General features: G+C 34.6%; 1 protein-coding gene across 1 annotated transcript in view; it reads right to left on the bottom strand.

Moving 5' to 3' along the window:
- Positions 1-7,595: 7,595 nt before the first annotated feature.
- Positions 7,596-22,247, bottom strand: part of Karybeta3 (karyopherin beta 3) — a 120,968-nt gene continuing 106,316 nt past the window's right edge. Inside the window, exons 13-16 of the mRNA XM_089104450.1 lie at positions 19,050-19,257; positions 16,722-16,884; positions 10,944-11,163; positions 7,596-7,784 (exon numbers count right to left, since the gene is read on the bottom strand). Coding sequence (XP_088960576.1) covers positions 7,698-7,784; positions 10,944-11,163; positions 16,722-16,884; positions 19,050-19,257 — 678 coding nt within the window. The 3' untranslated portion in view covers positions 7,596-7,697. The remainder of the gene's footprint in view (positions 7,785-10,943; positions 11,164-16,721; positions 16,885-19,049; positions 19,258-22,247) is intronic.

Raw genomic sequence — 22,247 nt, 5'->3', positions numbered from 1 at the left:
AGCATAGATATCCTTTAGGATATGAGTTACAAGTCTCTTCAAGACAGGAATTACAATCCTCAATTTGTACAGCATACCCTTTATGTAATTTAAACGGATTGCATAATCTACACTTTTCATTATAGTCATCAACTGTAGTACAGTTCTCACAAGTTGACCAGCTGCCCAATGTATATAAACATAGTGAACATGTATAGAACATTTTTTCGATGTTTTCCGTCTCACTACCAAAAAGAAACTAACTCACGATCTATAAAAAGAATGTCTTCTAGGAGGAGGATTAATCAAGTGACTACAACAACAAAACTTATTTCTTGTTGTCTTACAAAATGGTCGTCTTAAATGAATTTCTTGGTAGTGGCTAAGAGAAGAATCACAATGTAATTTTGTTTTGTTTCAATTAATGCATCAATAAATTGAGTAAATGCATTTGGCTCACAACATATAAGCATCATACAATAGTCCAAAGATGGAGAATCGTCTTCCATGATAATTTCAAGCATTTTCTCAGAGAATATTTTCTTTCGTACAATTAAGATCTGAAATTCAGCCTTTAGATTCAAACTATTTTCCAATATTACAAGATTCCGTAAGATCTTCTGTTTCTCAAATCCAATGATTTTCTTTCTTGATACTACCACTACCAACTAAAGAGAAAACTATCAATTGCAATCTTCTATTTTGTTTATACTTTCACTGCTTATTGGTCGCCACAATAGAGAGAGAGAGAAGAGTAAACGTTCAACTAAAGAATCTAATAAAAACAAATCATCATACAAAACATGTTTTTTGACAAAAATGTAATAAAAAAATGTGTTTTCTCTTTCTTCGCGTTATGTGAGTCAATCCATTTTCCTTAATTTGCTTCATGATAAAATACCATCTATGTTGTAATCTTGATATATGCATCATATTTGCATTTGCGATGAAACCTTATTTATCGTCCAACTTCAACTTACTCAACGGTAAAACATATCTAGCAAAAATCCTCATCTAAACCATATGTTAGTCGACAATCACATGCAATTACTATTGAAGTTTTAGGACATCTTGTCTTATATCATCACTTTCAACTCCTTCAATATGCCATAGTGTAAAAGCACTCATTTTCAAAATATTTGAAGGTTCGATAAGATGACATTTTAAGTTTTGAGCTTTTGCGAGATATACCATTTAAAAGGTTTGGAAGAGTTAACAATTTCAAACAGAGTCTAGGCTCTTTACCAAAAATCTAGTGCAGATTTATAATTCAGGCTATATGTTTGACCATTATGGAGGGGGGGGGGGCTTGGTAAAGATAGTAATATTTACATTCACAATGGAATTCTGACTACAGGTGTGTCTATTTCTTAGATAGGCCCATTTTAATATTCAGTTAGGCTAATCAGAAAATCAAACTCTTTTAAAGTACTCTAAAAGATCTAGATCTACGGACAACAGGCTCTGCAAAGGGCTGCCTCACCCCTTTCTGGGTGCCTGCAAGACTGGGGACCTTGCGGTCAACTCTATTTCCACTTGAGCAGTGGCACCCTCTCGAGGAAATTATAGCCTAGTAAACGACACAGCATTGGCACGGGATTCTGATTAATGGATAATTCTTCTGCGCTTGGTCTATTTTGGCGGGCGTTTTCGGGCTGAAAAACTTCTTCCTAGCTAATTTATCTACTATGGGTCGCCTCCCAGTAGTAGCATAATATTTGTAGGCATGAATATATAATGAGTCGGAGGTAATAGGCTTGAGACTGTCTGTGCAGGAATTTGACTCTTGTTGATAGAAGAGCATCGTCAAGTGATGAAAACCATGTTATGACCAAGATGGACCCAGGATTGCACAAAGCCTCCATTCATACTGGAGGTCCCAGGGTCTTCTTGCTCTCCAGTTCTAAGCCGGCTTAGGCACTTCGGTGTAGACCTGACAAGATATATTGATCCCTGTCCTGCACTGGCATCTGGGATCATTGCTTTACCTGAGGCCAAAATAATTTCAATAATTAAAAGAACATGAAAATTGGAACTTGGAATGTTACGACGCTAAAAAAATGACTATCGTATCAACATTTTGACTGACGAATTCAGACGATTCGAACTACACTTATTAGGAGTTTCAGAAACTCATAAGGTAAATGAGTTTCTTAAATATGGTGGCTCTGAGGTTAGAAATAAGTTACTGAAGGTGTTGAGGATAATTTTAAAAAAGGGGAAGTACCTAACGATTTTAGGAAAACCTTAATTAAACCACTGTATAAGAAAGGTAATAAGAGTGAAAGTGGTAATTATCGACGCATTAGTCTGGTCTCTGTAGGTAGCAAATTACTTAGTAATATGAAACTTTTTAGATTGAGAGATACTGTAGATAAAGTTTTAAGTTCCCCGAAAGAGGGATCCCTCAAGGTTCAGCCTTGGGCCCTGACTTGTATAATATAGGATCATCTGACATTCCTATTAGTGAAAAAGATGATGGTGGAACTGTTTTTGCGGATGATAATAATGTCTGGGTTATGGCCCGCGACACCTACAAAATAAAGACTTTATTGGCTCAGGTCTTAGAGAAACTAAAAAAGTGGGCCAAAGAAGCTGATTTGAAATTTTCATCAGCTAAAACAAAAGCAACTGTTTTCACTAGGAAAAGGATTGGAGCCCTCCCGAATATATATCTGAATGGAAATGAGATAGAATATGTGAATGAAGCAAAAATACTAGGCGTAGTGGTGGACAATAAGCTCACCTGGAACCCCCGTGTGATGTATCTTAAATCAGCATGCCTGAAGAGTATAAATGTAATAAATATAAGTTTAGCTTTTATGTCCGGAGGTTTCTCAGCAGAATTCCTTATTCAATATTACACAAAATATATTATGCCTAAAGTGGAATACTGCTCAACACTATATAGGACAGCTTGCTATTCCACAGTTGCGAGATTGGATGGAATCCAAAATTCAGCCACAAAGATGGCATTTGAAGGAAGGAGAATTACACTTGTTACTTCTTTGTTATCAGAAATTGATTTATTAAACTTTGAAACAAAGAGAAAAATGAGAATTATAAAGTATATGAGGAAGACTTCTATTAAATAAACCAACGACATTGTTAAGTCAAAAACTGTTAAACTAGACTACAAGTAATTACTAACAATTGCAAAGCCAGAGATCAATTTAATGGAAGTAGTTTTAGAAATATGTAGAAGATATGGAGTAGAATTCAAATTATCAGAAATGCTGAGAGTGAGTAAAATAGAAGTTCCTCTACCATGGGAGGAAAACAGGATTTTATCAACAAATATACCTGAAGAACTGTCGTTTCGGATGCTGATGAGTAATGAATATGAAGGATATATCACAGTATTTACTGATGGATCTAAAGTTGAGGAAACTAAGCATGTTGGAATAGCATTTTGGTGCCCTAAGAAAAGAAAATTCAAATTTCCCCCTGAATGCAGTGTATTTCAGGCAGAAGTATATGCTATTACAAAACCATTAGAATTTGCTGAACCATGTGAAGAGGAAAAATTTGTAATATGTATTGATCAAACATCACTATTTAAGCTATTACAAATACTAACATCATTCCATAACTAATTACAGAATTCAAAATGTGCTATCGTAAGCTATATGGAGAAACAGAAAAGAAGAAGGTTTTGATTCAGTGGATTCCCACTGACACTGGAATCGTAGGGAATGAAATTGCAGACACGTTTGCTAAGTCTGCAGTTGAAATTTTAATAAGTTTGAATGAATACCCCCCTCAAAAAAACATGATGTTCTGGAAAGTAGTGCCAGAGTTAAACCAAGAAGGCTTTTAATCAAACAGGGATTCGACAAGAAATTTGTTTATTACTAAGAAAAATCAAAGGAAAATAGAAACTAAATTGTATAAAGAATTATAGATTTGATTTGAAGAATCAAATCTATTTGAAGATGAAATAGATTTAAAGCAAAGAAAATATTCCACCTTCGATCAAACCATGCAGAAGTAGGATATTACAAAGCAAGATTTTGTAGAGAAAGTGACAATTGTCTCAAATATGGGAACCTAGAGACGATTGAGCACTTGCTGATAGTACCATGATAGGAAAGAAAATGGATGAGAACGTGTGGAATTTCGTAAGACTCAAGAGAAAGTAGCCAGACCTAAATTTATTACTCGATGGATTAGATAGGGACATGGATAGTTGTGTGATTGCACGTATTGTTGCAGAGTTTTTGAATTAAATTGGTAGAATTATGGACATTTGAAAGCAGTTTATAAGGAATAGACTTTATATGTGCTTGAAGAATAAGAATTGAAGATTAGACATCAACGGAAGTCCCCTAGGTTGTAGAGCGAAAGGGGACTTGTCCCGTTCCTGAATCCTGAAAAAGTTTTAAGAGAAGAACAGTGCTTAGAAAAGGTAGAGGATGTGTCGACCAAATTTTCCCTCTTAGGTTAATAATTGAGAAGTGCCTGAGTTGTCAACACCTTTGGTCCTCAGTTTATAGATTTTGAATAAGTGTTCGATTCTTTTGATAGAAGAGCTTTAGCAAAGGTTTTATCCTTGTATGGTATACCGGACAAATACATTCAAGTGATTAGTGCTATGTACGAGAATAACACTGCTGCGGTTAAGGTAGGAAATAAGGTTAGCAGCTGGTTGTGTATTAAATAAGGAGTTAAGCAGGGTTGTGTTCTATCCCCCTTTCGTATAAATCATTTGGATGGACTTTGTTCTAAGGAGCACAGGAAAGGCAATGGGATACCATGGAATCACATGGGGAGGAAAAACTCTCCTGGACTTAGATTATGGTGATGATTTAAGCATCCTAGATGAAAGTATGAGCAAAATGAACGAACTTTTAGGGGTTTTGCGAGTTCAGGGTGCTAGAATAGGTTTGAAGATTAATATTAAAAAGACTAACTCACTAAGGCTAGGAGTAAGTGAAGATGAAAAGGTGACGTTGGGTAATGAAAAGATTGATTAGGTGGGCAGCTTTACTTACCTTAGTAGTATTTTTAGTAAAGACGGTGGGAGCAGTGAAGATGTTAAAAGTAGAATAGCCAAGGCTCAGGGTGTTTTTTTACAGTAAAAAAAAAAAGTTTGAAAGAATAGGAAGATTAGTCTGCAAATCAAGATTAGAATATTGGAAATTGCAGTGATGACAATGGTTAAATATGACTCTTAAGCATGGGTGTTCCAAAAAGCTGATGAAAATTTGCTAGATGTTTCCAGAGAATTTGCTTACGGATTGTTCTGGGTACCCGGCTGACTCACCGTATTTCAAACAGCAGGCTATACGAAAAAAAAATGGTGCAATCCCGCTTTCAATGGCTGTAATGAAAAAAGGCTGAGATGGCTAGGGCACGTTCCGCAGATGAAGAATGACAGATTGCCGAAGATTGTCCTTTTTGGCCAGCCGTCTAGGGCTAAACGGAAAGCAGATCGTTCTCGTTTGGGGTGGAAGGATGTCATAAAGAAAGGTTTAAAGGAAATGGGAACTTCCTGGGAGGGTGTAAAGAGGGAGGCTTTGAATAGATTGGGATGGAGGAGGAGCATGCTCAGCTGTGTTTGCCTCAGGGGGCAAGGCACTAAGTTTTTAGTAAATCTCACTGTGAATGGGCCTGAGAACCCTGTACGAAGACATATTTTAGAGGCATTACATCATTTTTTAAAATAACCTTCGCCATTTTCCTTTCAAGAAGACTATCATTTCTCCAATCTTGATCTTTATCGTTTAGCAAATGTATCAGAAAAAGAGAAGCGGATAGAAGATAACATGTTTAAAAGAAGTCACCACCAACGCCATGATACATATTTTCAGAACAGTCATAATGACAGACAGGCTGTTACATGAACAAATTGTACCAGTGACATGCTACTTTAATCAAGTTCATAAGGAAAATACAAGAGAAAATCAGGAAGAAAATTCATGACTGGTTTTAATTTACCAATCAGTGGAAAAAAGTCCATGGTTTTCGGGGTTTACGAATATGCTTGAGAATGGCTAATTTTTCAACTTTTCGGTTTAGAATGGAAGCCGTAAAGATGTTTTCAACAAAATTATTCAGTTTTTAACAGCATAATGTTTTGTATTTTTTTGAAAAATATTTTTTTTTTCAAAAATATTTATTAGATATCCTTGTTACAATTCAAATTTATCAGTAAATTGAGTGGTTTGACGCTATAACCTACAAAAAGAAGAATAAAGATGGATTCAGTTTCCACCTTCAATGTACCAAAACAAAGGCTCCCTCGTTTAAAAGTTCTGTCTCTCATTTTTTCTAAAAAAAAATCTCACTATTTCCCCGGAATTCCCCCAATCCTACTGTTTTATTAGCCCTCACCCCAACAACATTCTTGCTTAGAAGCCACGAAGTCTGCTTAACTGCTAGTTCTTAGTTGAAAAAAAAAAAAAAAATCCGAGTCTGTAAGCAAATGAAGACGCTGAACAGGAAATGAACTTTTCGAAGTCAGTGGAACAGAAAACGCGAAACGTTCACCTTGGAATATTTCGATTATACAATCGTTAAAAACAAGTTTCTAAAACTATCCATATAAATTCCAGGAAAAGTTAACCTATACTTTTTTTTTTTAATTAAATATGGACTAGATATAATGACATTACCTTCAATTAAAGATTGAACTTCTGAGTCCAACAGCCAAAACAAAGATTTTCCACTATTTATTTATTTTTCTGCATCATAACTTAAGGCAGTTTTAAAATAAAGATCAAGAGAAAACGTCAGGTGAAATACTATTTCGGAAATCTCTCTTACGTCATAATATTAAAATACCCTCATGTGTTATTTTATATACCTACAATATCCATGCCAAATTAATTGCAATCCTGTATCCTTTAGAGCGGGGGTTGCAGTCCTTTCGTCACCCTCAACCCAGGTCCTGGCTTGGGTTGAGGGTCAGTGATTTGACTTTGCGAGCTCAGCCACCTGAAGTAAAGAGACAGTGCGCCTTTGAGGCCTGATTCTCAATCCAATTGGCTTCTCTCCAGCACAAATTGCAGTATATCTTGCTCATCTTAGAGATTACTCAAATTACATTTCTTAGCACTTTAGCATACAAACTTAACTTGACAAGCAATAAATTTGTTGTCATCATTTTGTTCTCAGGCATTTTAATCCTTTCAATAGTTTTACTTCACTGTACTTTGTCATATCACATACACAGGGCTGGATTTAAGGCTTTCACGCTCCAAGGCCCAAGCGTTTTTGCCGCTCCGGTTTTGCGAGATTTTCGAGGAAGTCCCAGAAAAATCGGGGATAGTGGAATCACTGAACAGAACACAACTGATTAGCGATAGGTAATGAAAGAAAGAGGTGATATGGAACTCTCAGCTTCCATTCTTGGGAGAAATCTAAGCTGTTTTTCAAAATTCCACAGCACAAATTCAAAAATTGCAAAAAAATAAGGAAATTACATAGAAACTATATTGAATTATGGAAAAATTGTCGAGATCTCACGATAACAAGTAGGGGAAATAATCCCCTCATCCCTATGTATGTGCCTACTGACCTTTATATTTTGCCTGCCCTAGGGGTTACATCACGACACATCCCTGCTTATAGCACATTAACTTGACTTAAAAACAATAAGAGACAATTCGGAGTAATAGATCATTATATATTTGCTGTTTTAAGCCATAGTAAAAGATAAAATGAAATTCAGATGGAACAAGTCAATTGAAACGGTTTGTAAAAACTTATAACAATTATTGATCTGACAGAGCGACACGAATGGCTTCTTTCTGATTTTCTGTGAGCGTGGAGAGACAACTGCTGAAAACCTCAGCATTTGACTGCAAAATAAAAATCAATAAAAAGAAAACAATTTCAACATTACAAATGATAGCTTAAGAAACAACGGGGAAATAACTACCATTCCATCTTCAACATCTATGTTACACATCAAATGTAAAAAAAAATAATAAATAAATCATCCATTATTTTAGTTTCGTGCCATAGTTGATACAATCTAGAAAAGAGTAGATTGTACAATCTATAGCAGCCAAAATAAAAAAAAAATTGTCCAACGACACAGTACATATATCACATATAACAATATTAGGAGAATGGTTGAGACCCATGTCTCACAATTCAAGTTCAACGGAACATTAATTCGTAACTATCAGAAAACAGTTGTGAGAGTTTAAAAAGAGCCCGAAATACCTCACAAATGGCTTGCAATTCAAAATAACAAGAGCGGCCCTATAACTGCCATAATCAAAAACTCTCAAATGGGTGTTTAGTCCCCCCCCCCACCACAGCAAGGGGAATCACATTTTTGTCTAAATAGAACTGATGTTTCCCCCATTTTTTTGATAAATTAAACTAAAGAGCTTACATTTTTATAAAACTGATAACACTAAAGCTGATGAGCTACGAAAATAATAAATTAAAGAAAATAAGGCTACTTTTAGCACTTTTGTGACAAAAATCACGAAACGGATAACAGGAGGTCGATTTCAGTTCTACCTTTTTTTCAAAAACGTATAAGAAAGTCCTGTTGGAAAGAAAGTTCTTTAGTTGAAAATAGAAAGCAAAAAGAAAGTTTGAGTAAGTCTATAGAGTAAACAAATGTGGCAAACCAAAGTAAAAAATGATGAGAAGATTTATCGTGGGATCAATGGAATCTGAAATAAATCGAGTTAATAATTTGAATTTAATTTCCTTTTCTTGTGTGTGTTACTCAATAATTTACACATATTGTACAGTAGTTTAGAGACAAATTACTAACTATTATAATAAAAATCCATATAGTCTACTATAGATTTATTATAGACCTCCTGTTTTTATGAATATACGAAAATGAATGAATTTACAAAGTGAATTTAAGAATATAAGCGTTGTGAAGTAGAGGTAAAAAAAATTGTGGGTTTACATTTAAATAATTAGTAAAAGTAAGTAGTAAGTATGACGGCACTGCACCCTTAAGGTCCAAGCCGGCGGTGCTGATCTCCGTTTCATGGCCCTTCAGCCAGGAAGTGCAACTGGGGGCTGGGGGCCAGCCCCCCATTGCCAGCCCCTAATTGCATAAATTTAATACATTCAATTGATTGTATACATTTAAATGGTGTTAAAACAGCATAGTAGAAAGAGAGAGTAGAAACAAAGCTTTAGTAGAAAGAAAGTTCTAGTTTGAGTAAGTATACAGAGTAACCAAAATCTCATTAGCACTCAATTCAGATTTTAAAAACGGTTATCAACAGAGCCTGCGATCATCAAGCTAGTTGAGTGAGTAACTCTGCATTTGAGCCAGGGCCCAATCCGGCTGCACTATTTCTAGATCCGAAGAAAAAGAGTTTGACACGATTGACCAACGAAAGCAACAGTTGAATTAAAGAGAGAGGCGTGAATGACGCAAGTCTGAAGTGGTTTGAAGCCTCTCTGACTGACTGTAAGAAAGAGGAGGATTGAAGAAAAGCTGACGCTTGATATATAGTCATGATCTTTATATATAATGTGTAATTTTAAATTTGGGAAAACGTTAAAAAAAAAATATTTGTGATTTTCTTTTCTAACTAAAAAGCTGACGCTTAAAACGTAGTCCTGATATTGATATATAATGTGTAATTTCAAATTTGCAGAAATATTCAAAAAAGTATTTTTTTTTGTTTTCTTTTCTAACAGAAAACACATTTTTTTTTCAACTTGAGCCCCCCGGAAAACATTTCAGAAGGGACTTGACAAATTTCTCCATTGAAAAAATTTAGATATTTAGTGTTAAATAAGAAACTTTTACGAAAGTGTTAGTAAGTTTAAAGCGTACATGATTCTGTTACCTATGATTGCAAGTTGTGTTTATTCAGCGTTGCTCACCCATTTCCAATGAAGTGCACCGCATCCAAGGGATCTATTTTAGGTCCTTTACTTTTTCTGATATTTTGTTATAAAACTAAACTACATCCATCACAGGCATGTATTATCCTTTTCGTGGACAATAGTTTACTGCTTATGCCTGCCCTATTAATTGGGCTTTTATTTTGTAAAATGAAAACAGGGCTACTTGAGTTCATCGAATGACCTAGGTATAATCTTTGTATTTTAAATTGTGGTAAAGCTTATCTTTTTCAATAATAGGCACAGTTTACATAAATCTGATATTGTACATGGAAACGAATAAATAAGATTCGTGAAATAAAATATTTGAGATTTATTACAGATAAGAATCTATCATAGAAGGAGCATGCTGGTTACAGATAACCAAGCGTTCTTTTACCAAATTTAACATTTAGTATATATATATATATATATAAACTGAAATAGTTCATTCTGGTATATCTTATCCATGTTATGATATTTATTAACGATAGAAAAAATGGTTAATTACAAAAATACAACAACATAAAAATTATAAGCAAACACACATTTATATCCAATATAATTTATAAATAGATTACCAAAAATAGTCCCTATGTGCCAAACTGTACCCAGAAACTTTTTTAACTTCTTAATCCCCATAAATATTTTATCACTTAATAAAATATCCACTCGTTCCTCACTTATATACCACCTCAAAAAAAATTTCTTCCCTCGGTCCATGTGTATTATAGTTACTCACTATGAGTAGGCAACTTCACAACACGGTCTAAAAGAATTCAAACAGTCGAAAAACAGAAAATCTTCTTTTTCATAGGATCGTCCATTTCATAAATCTTCGATTTCTGATTTTTTTTTTTTTTCCAAAATAAGCCTTTTTAAGTTGCAAAACAAGAGATTACTAAATTAGCGCTTTCATCTTTAAATATTTTAGTAATATACTGTCTTCTTTACTTTAATTTTTTTCTACAAACATCAATTTCAGCCGTCATTAAGCTAGAGCTTCTGTTGATATTGTGCCGAAAATCCAAAATAAAATTCTTGTTTTTTGCAGAAATTACGTTTTAAAATTAAACATGAAAAAAGTAAAGAAACAGTGATTTAGCAAAAAAGACTCTTTTGGTAAAAAAAAAACTTGCCTGTAATTGTATAATAATCCCTAGGAGCCTTTTATAAGGTTCAGATTCCTTCTCCAATGTTTCACGACTAAAAACTTCACCAATAATGGAGACAAGTCTAGGCAAGTTGCTATTATTTGGCCCAAGGATTACTTGATTGTTGCTTTCTATCAAATCACAAAGATAACTATACACGTAAGGGGCTTCATCCTCGTCTTCGTAAACTGGTAGCCAAGATAACCTTGAATCAAGAAATCCTTTTTATAAAAATATGAAGTTAAACAATTTTGGGAAGAACTAAATACTGAAAACGGGTTATCCTTTCTGAAAAAAAGAGCCCGAGTTTTCTAAGGTACGTATGATATAGATGACGTATGAATTTCCAGGTGACTAAAAAATTACACGTCTACTATTATGTTGACGAGATTTCAGAAATTTTCATGTACACCTAACGGGTTTCTGCTTTTGGACTACCAGCCCACTCCCCTCAAAGCTCCAAATATCCTTAGGTGCGATCTCCTGGGGGGTAAATAACTAAAAATTTCGGGGGGGGGGGGTCAAACAATATAACCCCTAGACCCAGAAGCCGTGACAAAATAAAAATCGGCGGCGGAGGATACAATTGCCCCGGTGGCGGCACGCCGTCAATTGATCGGCGTTTGCTCTATTTTTAGGTGTTTTTTGGCTATTTTTAAAAAGTTTTGGAAACTTAATCGGAATCCGGTCCACAACTCCTTTTTAGCTTTAATACCATGACCAAACCTCGGACAAAATAAGGACGAAACATCAATCTTAACTTCTCAAAAATATTCTTTTAATCCAAATGATCGACAAAACTGCCTTATAATTGAATGAATGCGACAAAATAGGCAATTTAAAATTTCATTCAAATTAAGCTCTAAAACGTCAATTAATAAAATTTTCTTGCACCATAAATCCATGGCTAATTTATGAAACATCAATGGAATCTGATGTGCATATCTTACTTTATGTTATAATTTCCTGGTCTTGCAACCTGCATTCCACTTCTTTGACTACCCTACCCCTCATTCTCTACGTTACTGAAGCTATTATTTTTCATTGCTCCAAGATTGAATCCTCTCACTTAGGACTGATATAATAAAAGTTTTAAAATTAAATATTTAAACCAACTCCTTTGAGAATGAAAGAGCTTATTTTTTGTCCTTTTCCATCTCAATAATTAAGGTACTGTGGTCGTGGACGTACTTGAACATGGCGGGTAAGCATATCAAACGATCAAAGTTATACTTTATCGTGTAGGATTTAATATTTTTTTTTTTTTTTTTTTTTTTTTTGCATAGCTAATTTTCAGAAGTTAGCATGCTGTTTTTTTAGAACAGTTTGTTCCCAGGTGTAAGTAGAAAAAGAAGCAACATTTTGTAAAGAAAATCTCTTATATAAAAAGAGGCAACATCTTATAAAGAAAATCATTCTTTATAATTATATTATTGAATATGATATAATATATTATTGAATTTTTAATTCTGGCTTTAAATTTCAGAATTTAATTTGAATTAAGTTTGAGATTCCCTATTTGATCAATTCTCAGGCAGTTTAAGGAGCCAGAATTAAAAATTCAAAACAATTAGCTAGAAATAAATTCAAGCACTTTCCTTTAAAGCTTTGACGAGCTTGCAGTTACCATGTATAAAAATTAAGCTTGTTTACACGGTGTGGAGCCAACATAGAACGCATAGCCGTGACAATTAGTCCTACACCACTGAAAACCCTTTCTGCTCCGGCACTTGTTGCCGGCAGCGATATAACTTTCTTGCCAAAGCTACAATCCATGACAACTGAACAGAATATATTTCTCAGAAGGAAATGGTTTGATTGATTGCATCAACTAGGACAGGATCATCTTCTGGCATGGGCTGCCAAGGCCAGATATAAATCGACAATCACATCATCATTTTTATTCTGTTCTGCTTCATTGCTCTCACACATTTATCTGATCAAGCAGTCTCCTTTTTTTTATGTATGATCATGAGGAGATTTAGAGTTTCTACTCTCCTGAGAAAATCCATTAACCATATTCACACAACTGATTGGGGTAGTTGATCCACTGAAAGCACCAGAGATTACAGCCTCCTTTTCAAGCTTTTCGAGGGCCATCACCTCTTTCTACAAACGCTTTCTACTGCACCAGAATACTCACCATAAGTTGAGCTGGAGGAGCTTGGATTATTGATTGGACAAATTCGATCCACAGGGGATGGGATAAAGTGTCTTATGTCAGTCTCTAGCACTAGGATCTTAACCATTTTGAACAAGAATTTCCTTCTTGTCAGTGAACCATCAGAAGGTTCAGATGCTCATCAATTTTTTGTACTGATATTGAATGTTTTGAAGTCCAAAAGTGCAGCTGACACCATGAGATGGGAAGCGAAAATAAAACTTGTTTTTTTTTTTATCCTTTCTATCAGAAGCAAAATAAAGCTACTATCATTAGGTTGCTCCTCAAGGTGACCTTTCAGGAGGCCCCAACAGAGCAGAGCAATATTTAGGGTGGGAGAGAATTCTCCCTCAATGGCCTCGACTGTAATAGAAAAAAATTGACAGTAGAGAGCAAAGGTCACGCATCAGTTCATGTTCCTCATCATCTATAGCAAGGTAGGGCTTCCCAATTTTACACAAAATACTTGTCAGAGGGTCTTGGTATTGAATAATACTTTGCATCATACTATATGTTGCATTCCATCTTGTGGGCAAATTTCGTTTTAAGGACCTGTATTGTTTATATTTTGGTAAAATATGAGGCAGGTGATCAGCAACCTGAAAAATGGGCAACTGAGCATCAGCATCAAGAACCTATTCTATATCAAAGCTTTTTCGTCAAGGTTGTTAGGAAGACAAAGAATTTTTTCATATAACTTTAGTTCTTCCACTTTGTACATGCTTCCATATATACAAATCTCATTTTAATTAGAAAATACTATATTGTAGCGAAGAGGATAGAAACAAGTGAATGATAATCTAAATTCCATGGTTGATGAGTAGATATATAATGTTCTGAGAGGATCCAAAATTTTGCATGTTCACCATTTCACCGTTCAAAATTTCACCATTAAACATTAGATTTTACATTATATTTGCTTCTCAATAGTCTCAGAAAATAATTCGGGGCTTCGAATTTCCGGCGGCGCAGCTTTGGGGACTAATAACCACTCACCCTGGATTATCCAGGCTGGATACAGCTTTGCTTGAAATAATAGCAGCCAACCCTAACCTGCCTTCCACGAAATTTCTAAGCTCCAGAAAAAAATTCGTTTCACGCATTTATTGACATTCCAAAGCGATTTTTAAAATAAAAAGATGCATGATCAATCCCATTTTTTTTTATATTAATTGAGACCTGATATTGGGAATTATTGAGATAATTTGAGCAGCAAAAACAACTTTATCTCGTTGAAAATATGACATCTATCAAATTGTAAATACAGATTTATCCAACTTTATTTAAACTTGAATTTGATAAATATTAGGTTTCGAATAATTATATATTTGTGTTTTTTCTCGTGAAACCCAAATGATTGATAGCGGGTTTATTCCAAAAAATACACAACAAAATACGTAAAGAAAATACTTAAAAGAAAGCAAAAAAAGCAATACAACAAAACAATTAACACTCTGTAAGCTTTCGTTTGCTTGGAGTAACCTCTTAAACATAGGAATTAACTTTAAAAAAGAGAAGAAGAGAAAAGAAAAAAAAGAAAGGAAAAAAAAAAAAAAAATCTTCATTTGTCCTACTCCAGGTCACACAACCCTTCCAAACAAAAATTCATTCCACCAACCAACACACTCAAAAAACCCTTGTTTTCCGATCAACAATTAAACAAATTAATTGCATTAAACGTTTTTTTTTTTTGTTGGCGGGAAAGAAATACAATTTAACAATTTTTCAAAAATCATACAACTGGTGACAAACTGTTTAAAGATCTTTCCCGAAAACACCCACATTTGCTGAATTTTTCAAAAATTCGGGCAAATTATTCCAAACATTTGGCCCAATATGACGTATTGAAAATAAAGATCTAGTTCTAACGACTTGAGGTATCCTCACTTTATTAGCATATCGCGTAGGATAATTGTGTATTTCATCACCAGAAATAAGTAAATTTAGGAAACACTTAGGAACTAATTTGGAATAATACTTATACATGAATAAAGCATGATAAACTTTTCTTAGACCTGACAGAGGGATAATATTTAACTGTGCATATTGGGATTCAACTGATGTTTCTTTACTATCTCCGGTCAACACTCGGAGTGCCATGTTCTGCATCACACGTAGTTGCTTCAAGTGGATAGAAAACGTACTAGACCATATACTCACACAATAAACCCAATACGGGTGGACTAAAGAGAAATAAATTATTCTCATCACATAATTCGGGAATACGTTCTTTAACTTTCTTAATATTCCAACAATTCTTGCAATTTTACTACTAATAAAAGATATATGATTTTTAAAACTAAGGCATTCATCAACAATAACATCAAAATATCTGATATTATTGGTACACTTGACTACATAATTATCTATTTATACATTAGTGATCCAAGGGTAATATTTAGAAGACCTACTACACATAAGAAACCCTGATTTATTATGATCTAATAAAAATTTATTTACTCTCATCCACTTATCTATGCATAGTATATCTCTTTTCATTATTTCTATTAAATGAGCTGAAGCCTTTGCTGCCAGAGTAGAATGGGCGTCATCAGCAAAACTGGGAAGGATAACCATAGAAATAGTATATAAACCTTGAAAAGCTCAGTTAATCATTTATCAAACTCATTACAGAAAAGCTCAAGTCATTTATATATACTAGGAACTAAAGGGGGCCTAAAACAGAACCCTGGGGCACACCAAATTCAACTTCTCTTTCACTCGACTTAACTCCAGACATTTCTACATACTATGCCCTACCACTCATATCATCATTTACAAACGTAGTCAACATTAAAACTACCTGTTCCGTAGACATCCATTTCTGAAAACCAAATTGATTAGGTGAGAAAACAATCTATTTTCCAAAAACTCAGATATTCTAATATTTATAAATTTCTCTAATAACATCGCTATAACAGAAAGGAGGGGTATCGACCTATAATTATTTACATTATTCTTCTCTCCTCCTTTAAATAAAGGGATCACCCTAGCACCTATAAGCCACTCAGAATATAAACCATTCTTAAAACTTTCATTAATCAGGCACAAAATTTGGTGCCATACGACAGGAAAAACTGCCTTAAATACCTTCATTGACATTAAATCAGACCCCGCAGCACTATTTCGTATACTTTTACCACATCATTTAATTATTTTTTAGTAACCGGTCGTAGATACATTCGTAGATCGTAGATACAAATAAGAAAATAAATCAACTCAATAGTTGATCCTTTCAGAATGGAATTAATCTCGGTAACAAGATTAATCAGCATAATAGTTAGCATAATAATTAATTAGCGATTAATTAGCGTAATAATTGACATAAGATTAAAATAGAGATCCTCCTCCCCTTGAAATCAGACACACTCTAATCTGAATCTGAATTTATTTCAGTAGGATCAGTTGGAAAGACATACAGGTGCACAGAATCCACAAAGTACGACAATAGGCAATATAAAAGTAAAATATAGGAAATTGTGCTGGCATTGACAATGAGACGTTTTTTTTCAGACATTCTCAAATGATAATTTGAGACCAAGTCCATAAAAGACTATATTATCAATTCTCGTCTGAAATGGTATTCAAAGACAAATACTCACCAATGAGGGAGAATTTCGGTAACATTGATAGCTTGACTGTTGTGCTTCAAAATCTTAGTAACGGCAGCAATGGCGTTTTCTGTGGCATTAACATTTTCAACGTTCCTCGAATCAGGTGCAGTAATGATTTTAACCAATTGTGGCATCGCTTCTGCACAAGCACCTATAAATAGACATAAATACATACTTAATGACTTAGCGTAAAAAATCCTATTTCATAATATTACAAGCTCAAACTGCCCAACGTTGCTCGGGAAAATGTATAGCAGTTTATTATATGCTCTTGGAACAGCGTCCCTATTTTTCGTGCTTCTTAATGTTACTTTACCTACAATAAAAATACACAATACTCTACCAAACAAATACCCACCCCCTCCAAAAAAAACCCCTTGACTTTCCCCAGCCGCTTAACAACGTTCAAGACCACGGAAGCAGAAATGTATCAGAATAAAATAGTAATTCATCCGGGATCGGATTTGAAATCTACTGTGTCAAATAGACGTTATAACCCCTACGCTACGAAGCCATGTAAATATACCTTGTTTAAATTGTGATTTTAGTAAAGCAGGGCTCAAATTTGTCGCTTTTCCCCTCCTTTGAAATTCTCCTCTATACAAAAGCTTGAAATAGTTAACAGTAAATAACAGTAATATAATGAGATAATAACAGTAAACATTAAAAAAATCAATACTTGAGCATAGTATTATCACTTTGTTTTCCTATCGACGCAAAATAGTAGTAAAGTTTGAAATATAAATCGCTCTAATTTTATGACTAGTTGCTTGACAATGGTTCTTACAGAAAATACTCTGTTTGACTTCATACTTATTTATTTGCTTTGTTCAGCATACTTAAATCCTTTTTAATATGAAATAAAATTAAATGGCACGAAATACCATTTATGGCATCATTTTATTTTACCATAATGCCCAGAATTTATTTTTAAAATGTTAATAAACAATACAAACAAACCAAAAAACCCAAGAGAAAATATTAAAATCGAATATAAACATATGGTCCTGTAAGAATTTTTTTTTGGAGACACGACTAGGGCAGATAAAAACTATAAGAGTCATACGATATGACGCAAAATTTAACGATACCAAAAACATTCTGTTCTAGAACCACACTATTTTAGTCATATCATTGAACATTTTATAAGCAATTTCTAAGATTTAATCGAAATCCAATAATAATGCTAGGCCCTGATTTCGATTATGTATTACTAACAAGTGGCAACTAAAATCGGTACGGGATGTGTGTCACTTAAAACCGAAATGTCTCCAGCTTCCAATCAACTTACGAAATACAGTTTTTTGTCAGTTTTTTTTTCACTTTTGTCAGCTGGATCGTTTTCAATGCTACTAGTACATGGCTCGAGTTAGGGGTTGTGGCTTTCGAGTTACTCGTCAGTCGAAGATGAAAACAAACTGCTCTTAACAGATTTCAAAAAATTATCCCTCTTTAGCCACGGCGGCATAGAATAACTATACCAACACAAACATTTTCCACATAAGTGGCAATACCAATTGGCATGCAACTTCGTAAATACCTTCAAAGTTTTTGCTTATTCTGAGACTCTTTTGGTAAATTCCAGAATCATGCCAGAACAAGGCTAACTCACTTTTCAATTGTTCTTGGTTCATCCTAATCATCAGAAAGGAGTCAAGAAAGCTAAATAAACCTGACCATAGGCAATATACTTTGCTGTCTAAATAAGCATTAATCTTAGTACATTGACCAACGGCAAGATGTTTTATCTCAATTCAGCGGTGCAAAATTCCAGAAACTATCTATGGAAGCTTGGGTAGTTGGATAGCCCCTGAAACAGAGTGGCATTATACCACGTCTGTACTGCCTTTGGTATTCTCCCTTCACATCGTTTGTCTCTTATCAAATACCAATCTTGCAACCTTCTTGGTCAGACCTGCTAAAGTCTGACCCTGGGCAAGACTCTTAGCTTATGACAGATTGCCTAATACTGAATGGCTAGCGTCCATTCGACCGGTCGCCACAACTATGACTGAGTTTTCTGCTTAAGATAATAATGAGAAAATTAGTCTGGTCAAGAAGCACATGCACAAATTTAACATAAAAGAAGAAAAAGAAGAAGTAAAAAGAAGATAACCCTGAACTTTCTTCATAAGCGGATGGCCAGCACCATTCATTCCTAAATAAAAGTCGTCAAAAATTAATCTGATTCATTGCCATTATCCACTGTCGTCAATCAAAAACGTTATACTATGGGATTACTGGTAAATCTGGCCACTGACGCGAGGGAAAACAACGAAATCACAGCCTCTTAACAGGCAAAATAAGATAACATACCTGCAAAAGTGGCCCCAGCATACATCCCAAGAACACCAAGACCATAAGCAGCTGCCTGTCGCACTTCTGGCTGTTGATCTGCTGTATATACAAGCATTGGTCGAAGGAAAGCGTCTTGGTACCGGACACATTCAGGCCCACCGTGTTCAATTATGTCGTCAAAAACACACAATGCCCACTGATGATCTGGCCATGGTCTTTCTGGACTCTGAAATATATACCGTGAAAACAATTTGAGCGAAATAGGAATCAGCAATCAAGAGGGGGCCTCTTTTGGGGGTAGGAAAAGGAGTCGATGGCTTCGAAAAAACACCAATAATACCCAAATTATATCCACAATTTGAGAAATTATAGGGTTATCCATGGGCATATCAACATTTCAGGGAGGGGGGGGGGGTATAAAGCTCAATGCTCCTCCTTCTCCCCCTCCCCTCTTACGTAAATTCTGATAGAAAAGGGACAGAATTGACAAATTCAGTATCAACTTCAATTATAAAGTAAAGTTGACAAATAAGCTACCCAAGACAACACCAGTTGGAATAAAAAGAAAGAAGATTTATAACTGCTCTTGTTCCGTATTATAATGCGAATTATTTTCGATACCCATTAATCATCAGCCATTGACCCCCCCCCCCCCAACCCAAAAGAAAACAAAACAAAAATATTTGATATTAATAAATGCAGCTAGACCCCGGCGCCGCGCCGATGAGGGAAAACCGGCGGCGGCAGGGCCAAAAACAGCACGCCACGCCACCGGTAAGATGTCAGCGGCGCGCCGCCGGCGCGATCAATGTTGACCGCAAACATTAATGTTTTCATCAGTCTTTCTCTAATCACAGCTTAAATTTACAACAAATTCGAGCCGAATCATGAGTTGAAAAATTCACAAGTCACTGGCTGGAAGCTTATTTTCTTCGTTATTCATCAAGAGAAATAGAAATCTGGTAGAAACGAATTGGATATGGCGTTTCAGAATCCTTGTATGATAGTTGAAATGTCTATTAGCTATATATTCTTAACATAAATAATTATCAAAATTAGTAGTTTTTTTCATTGAGCATTAGGCCTATTGTATACAAAACTTCAAATACTGTATCACAAAATTCGTCAGTTATCTGGGTAAAAACTTTGAATATAAGTTTGAACTTAGAAGCTTAATTTTTTCATAATGCCCTTTGCCAATATCTGTGTTGTCACCTTTGAAATGGGCGAGTTTGATATTGATCGTTTTTTTTTTTTTTTGTTCTTTTAGATTCCTAAAAACCTTTCCTTGCATTAAAAACAGGTTTTAATAACAATTTAAAAAAAATACATAAAGTATAACTCACGAAAATCTTGCTAATTTTTAAATTATCATAGGGGTTGGACAAATATGTTGTACGGAGTATTTTTGCTTGGCTTCTTCCTTCTTTAATTTACAAGTAATGATTCATATTTCAAAACATTATCCAACTGTCGAAATATACCATACATAAAACATAAAACAATATTTACAATACACAGAAGAACATACAATTGCCAGCAGAAATATATGTAAAAGACAAAAACATATCAACCTGTCCTACCAATTTTTTTCCAAAATCAATGATAATCGTTTTGGATAGAATGACTTAAAATTCCCCCTTAAAAAATAATCAAACATCAGTTCCAAATGACGAAGTGGAGGTGATCCTCCTCGGTACAGTAAGGAAAATGAAAGATAATTTCCAATCAATGTGCCAGTCTCAACCAATTAGCTTGGTCGAACTTAAATGAATTTATATAATGGACGACATCAGAAAATTGAACAGCTTTTCGAAGAGCATGCATAGCAATTCAACGTAATCTTGTATGATTCGAATATGTTTCTCAATTATAATTAAACTAAAATGAAAACATTATGACGTTAAAAACTTTTAACTAAGACAGTGAACGTTTAGAAATTTTCCTTAGGGGTATTCCCATTGAATTTCCTTTCTTTTAAGATCGTGGCAACGCGTGACGGGTAAGCTGGTATACTAATAAAAGTCCAAATATTAGCATGTGCATAAAAAAGGTAAAAAAAAATCTAGGGGTCAACTGGTCGAAAAAAATTCCTTCAGTCAAGCCTGGAAGTCTATTCTAACTGCGGGATGTGGCTATAATTGTCATGAATAAAAATCAACTTATCCACTTTGTGTGGACTGAGGCTACTTTCAATAAGAAAATTCAAGATATCATTATTTGAATATAATAATTCCCTGCCCCCCCCCCCCCCCTCTGGAAACCACCTTGATAGTATACCGGCTCTGCTTTAAATTAAAAAAAAAAATAACTTTTTGGCATCCCTGCTTTAAATAAAAAAAAAAAAAAAATCCAAGTACTATCACTTAAATATAACAACTCCCTATGCCCCCACCTCTGGATACCGTCTCTACTTTAAATTAAAAAAATAGCTTTTTGGCATCCCTACTTTCAATAAAAAAAATCAAGGTACTATCACTTAAATATAATAGCTCAATATGCCCCCCCCCCTCGGGATACCATCATCTTGACAGGATACCGTCTCTATTTTAAATAAAAAAAGAATAATTAACTTATTGGTATTCCTGCTTTAAAAAAAAATCGAGATATTATCATTTAAATACGATAGCTCCCCCCCCCCGCATCTGTATACCACCTCGATAGGATGCCTTCTCTGCTTTAAATTAAAAAAAAAATAACTTTTTTCCATCCCTGCTTTCATTAAAAAAATTTCGAGATATTATCATTTAAATGTAATACCTCCCTACCCCCCCCCCCCCCCCCTCTGGATACCTCCTTGCTAGGATACCATCTCAGCTTTACGTTAAAAAAATAATTTATTTAATAATTAACTAGGTCACTATATGGTTCAAACAAACACGCGAAATAATGTTAAACAGCTTAGTGTTCCTTGAAAAAAATTAAGGGTATGAGTAAAGGGGTACGAAGACAAGAAGAAAAAAGGCGAAATTATTCTCATTTATCTCAAATTATTGGAAAATTGAGTCATAGAATTGCTGTGGTACTTAATATCATCAAAATAATCCAATTAAAAGGTAACACAAACAAAAGTTAGTTTAGGCCAGTAGCCTATGAGAAATCGCAAAATACCAAAGACAATGAACAAGTCCCAATGGGGGGCCATGGGTCTATCAAAATATTTTAATGGTTTCCCAGGGAATTTGATAGTATTTTCTTCCATCTCCGTTTTAAATG

The sequence above is a fragment of the Artemia sp. Qi Xiang Cuo genome, chromosome 18, assembly GCF_049724085.1.
Source record: "Artemia sp. Qi Xiang Cuo chromosome 18, ASM4972408v1, whole genome shotgun sequence".
Taxonomy (NCBI): domain Eukaryota; kingdom Metazoa; phylum Arthropoda; class Branchiopoda; order Anostraca; family Artemiidae; genus Artemia; species Artemia sp. Qi Xiang Cuo.
The sequence above is the reverse complement of the archived record's forward strand: the minus strand, read 5'-3'. Positions and strand labels throughout refer to the sequence as shown.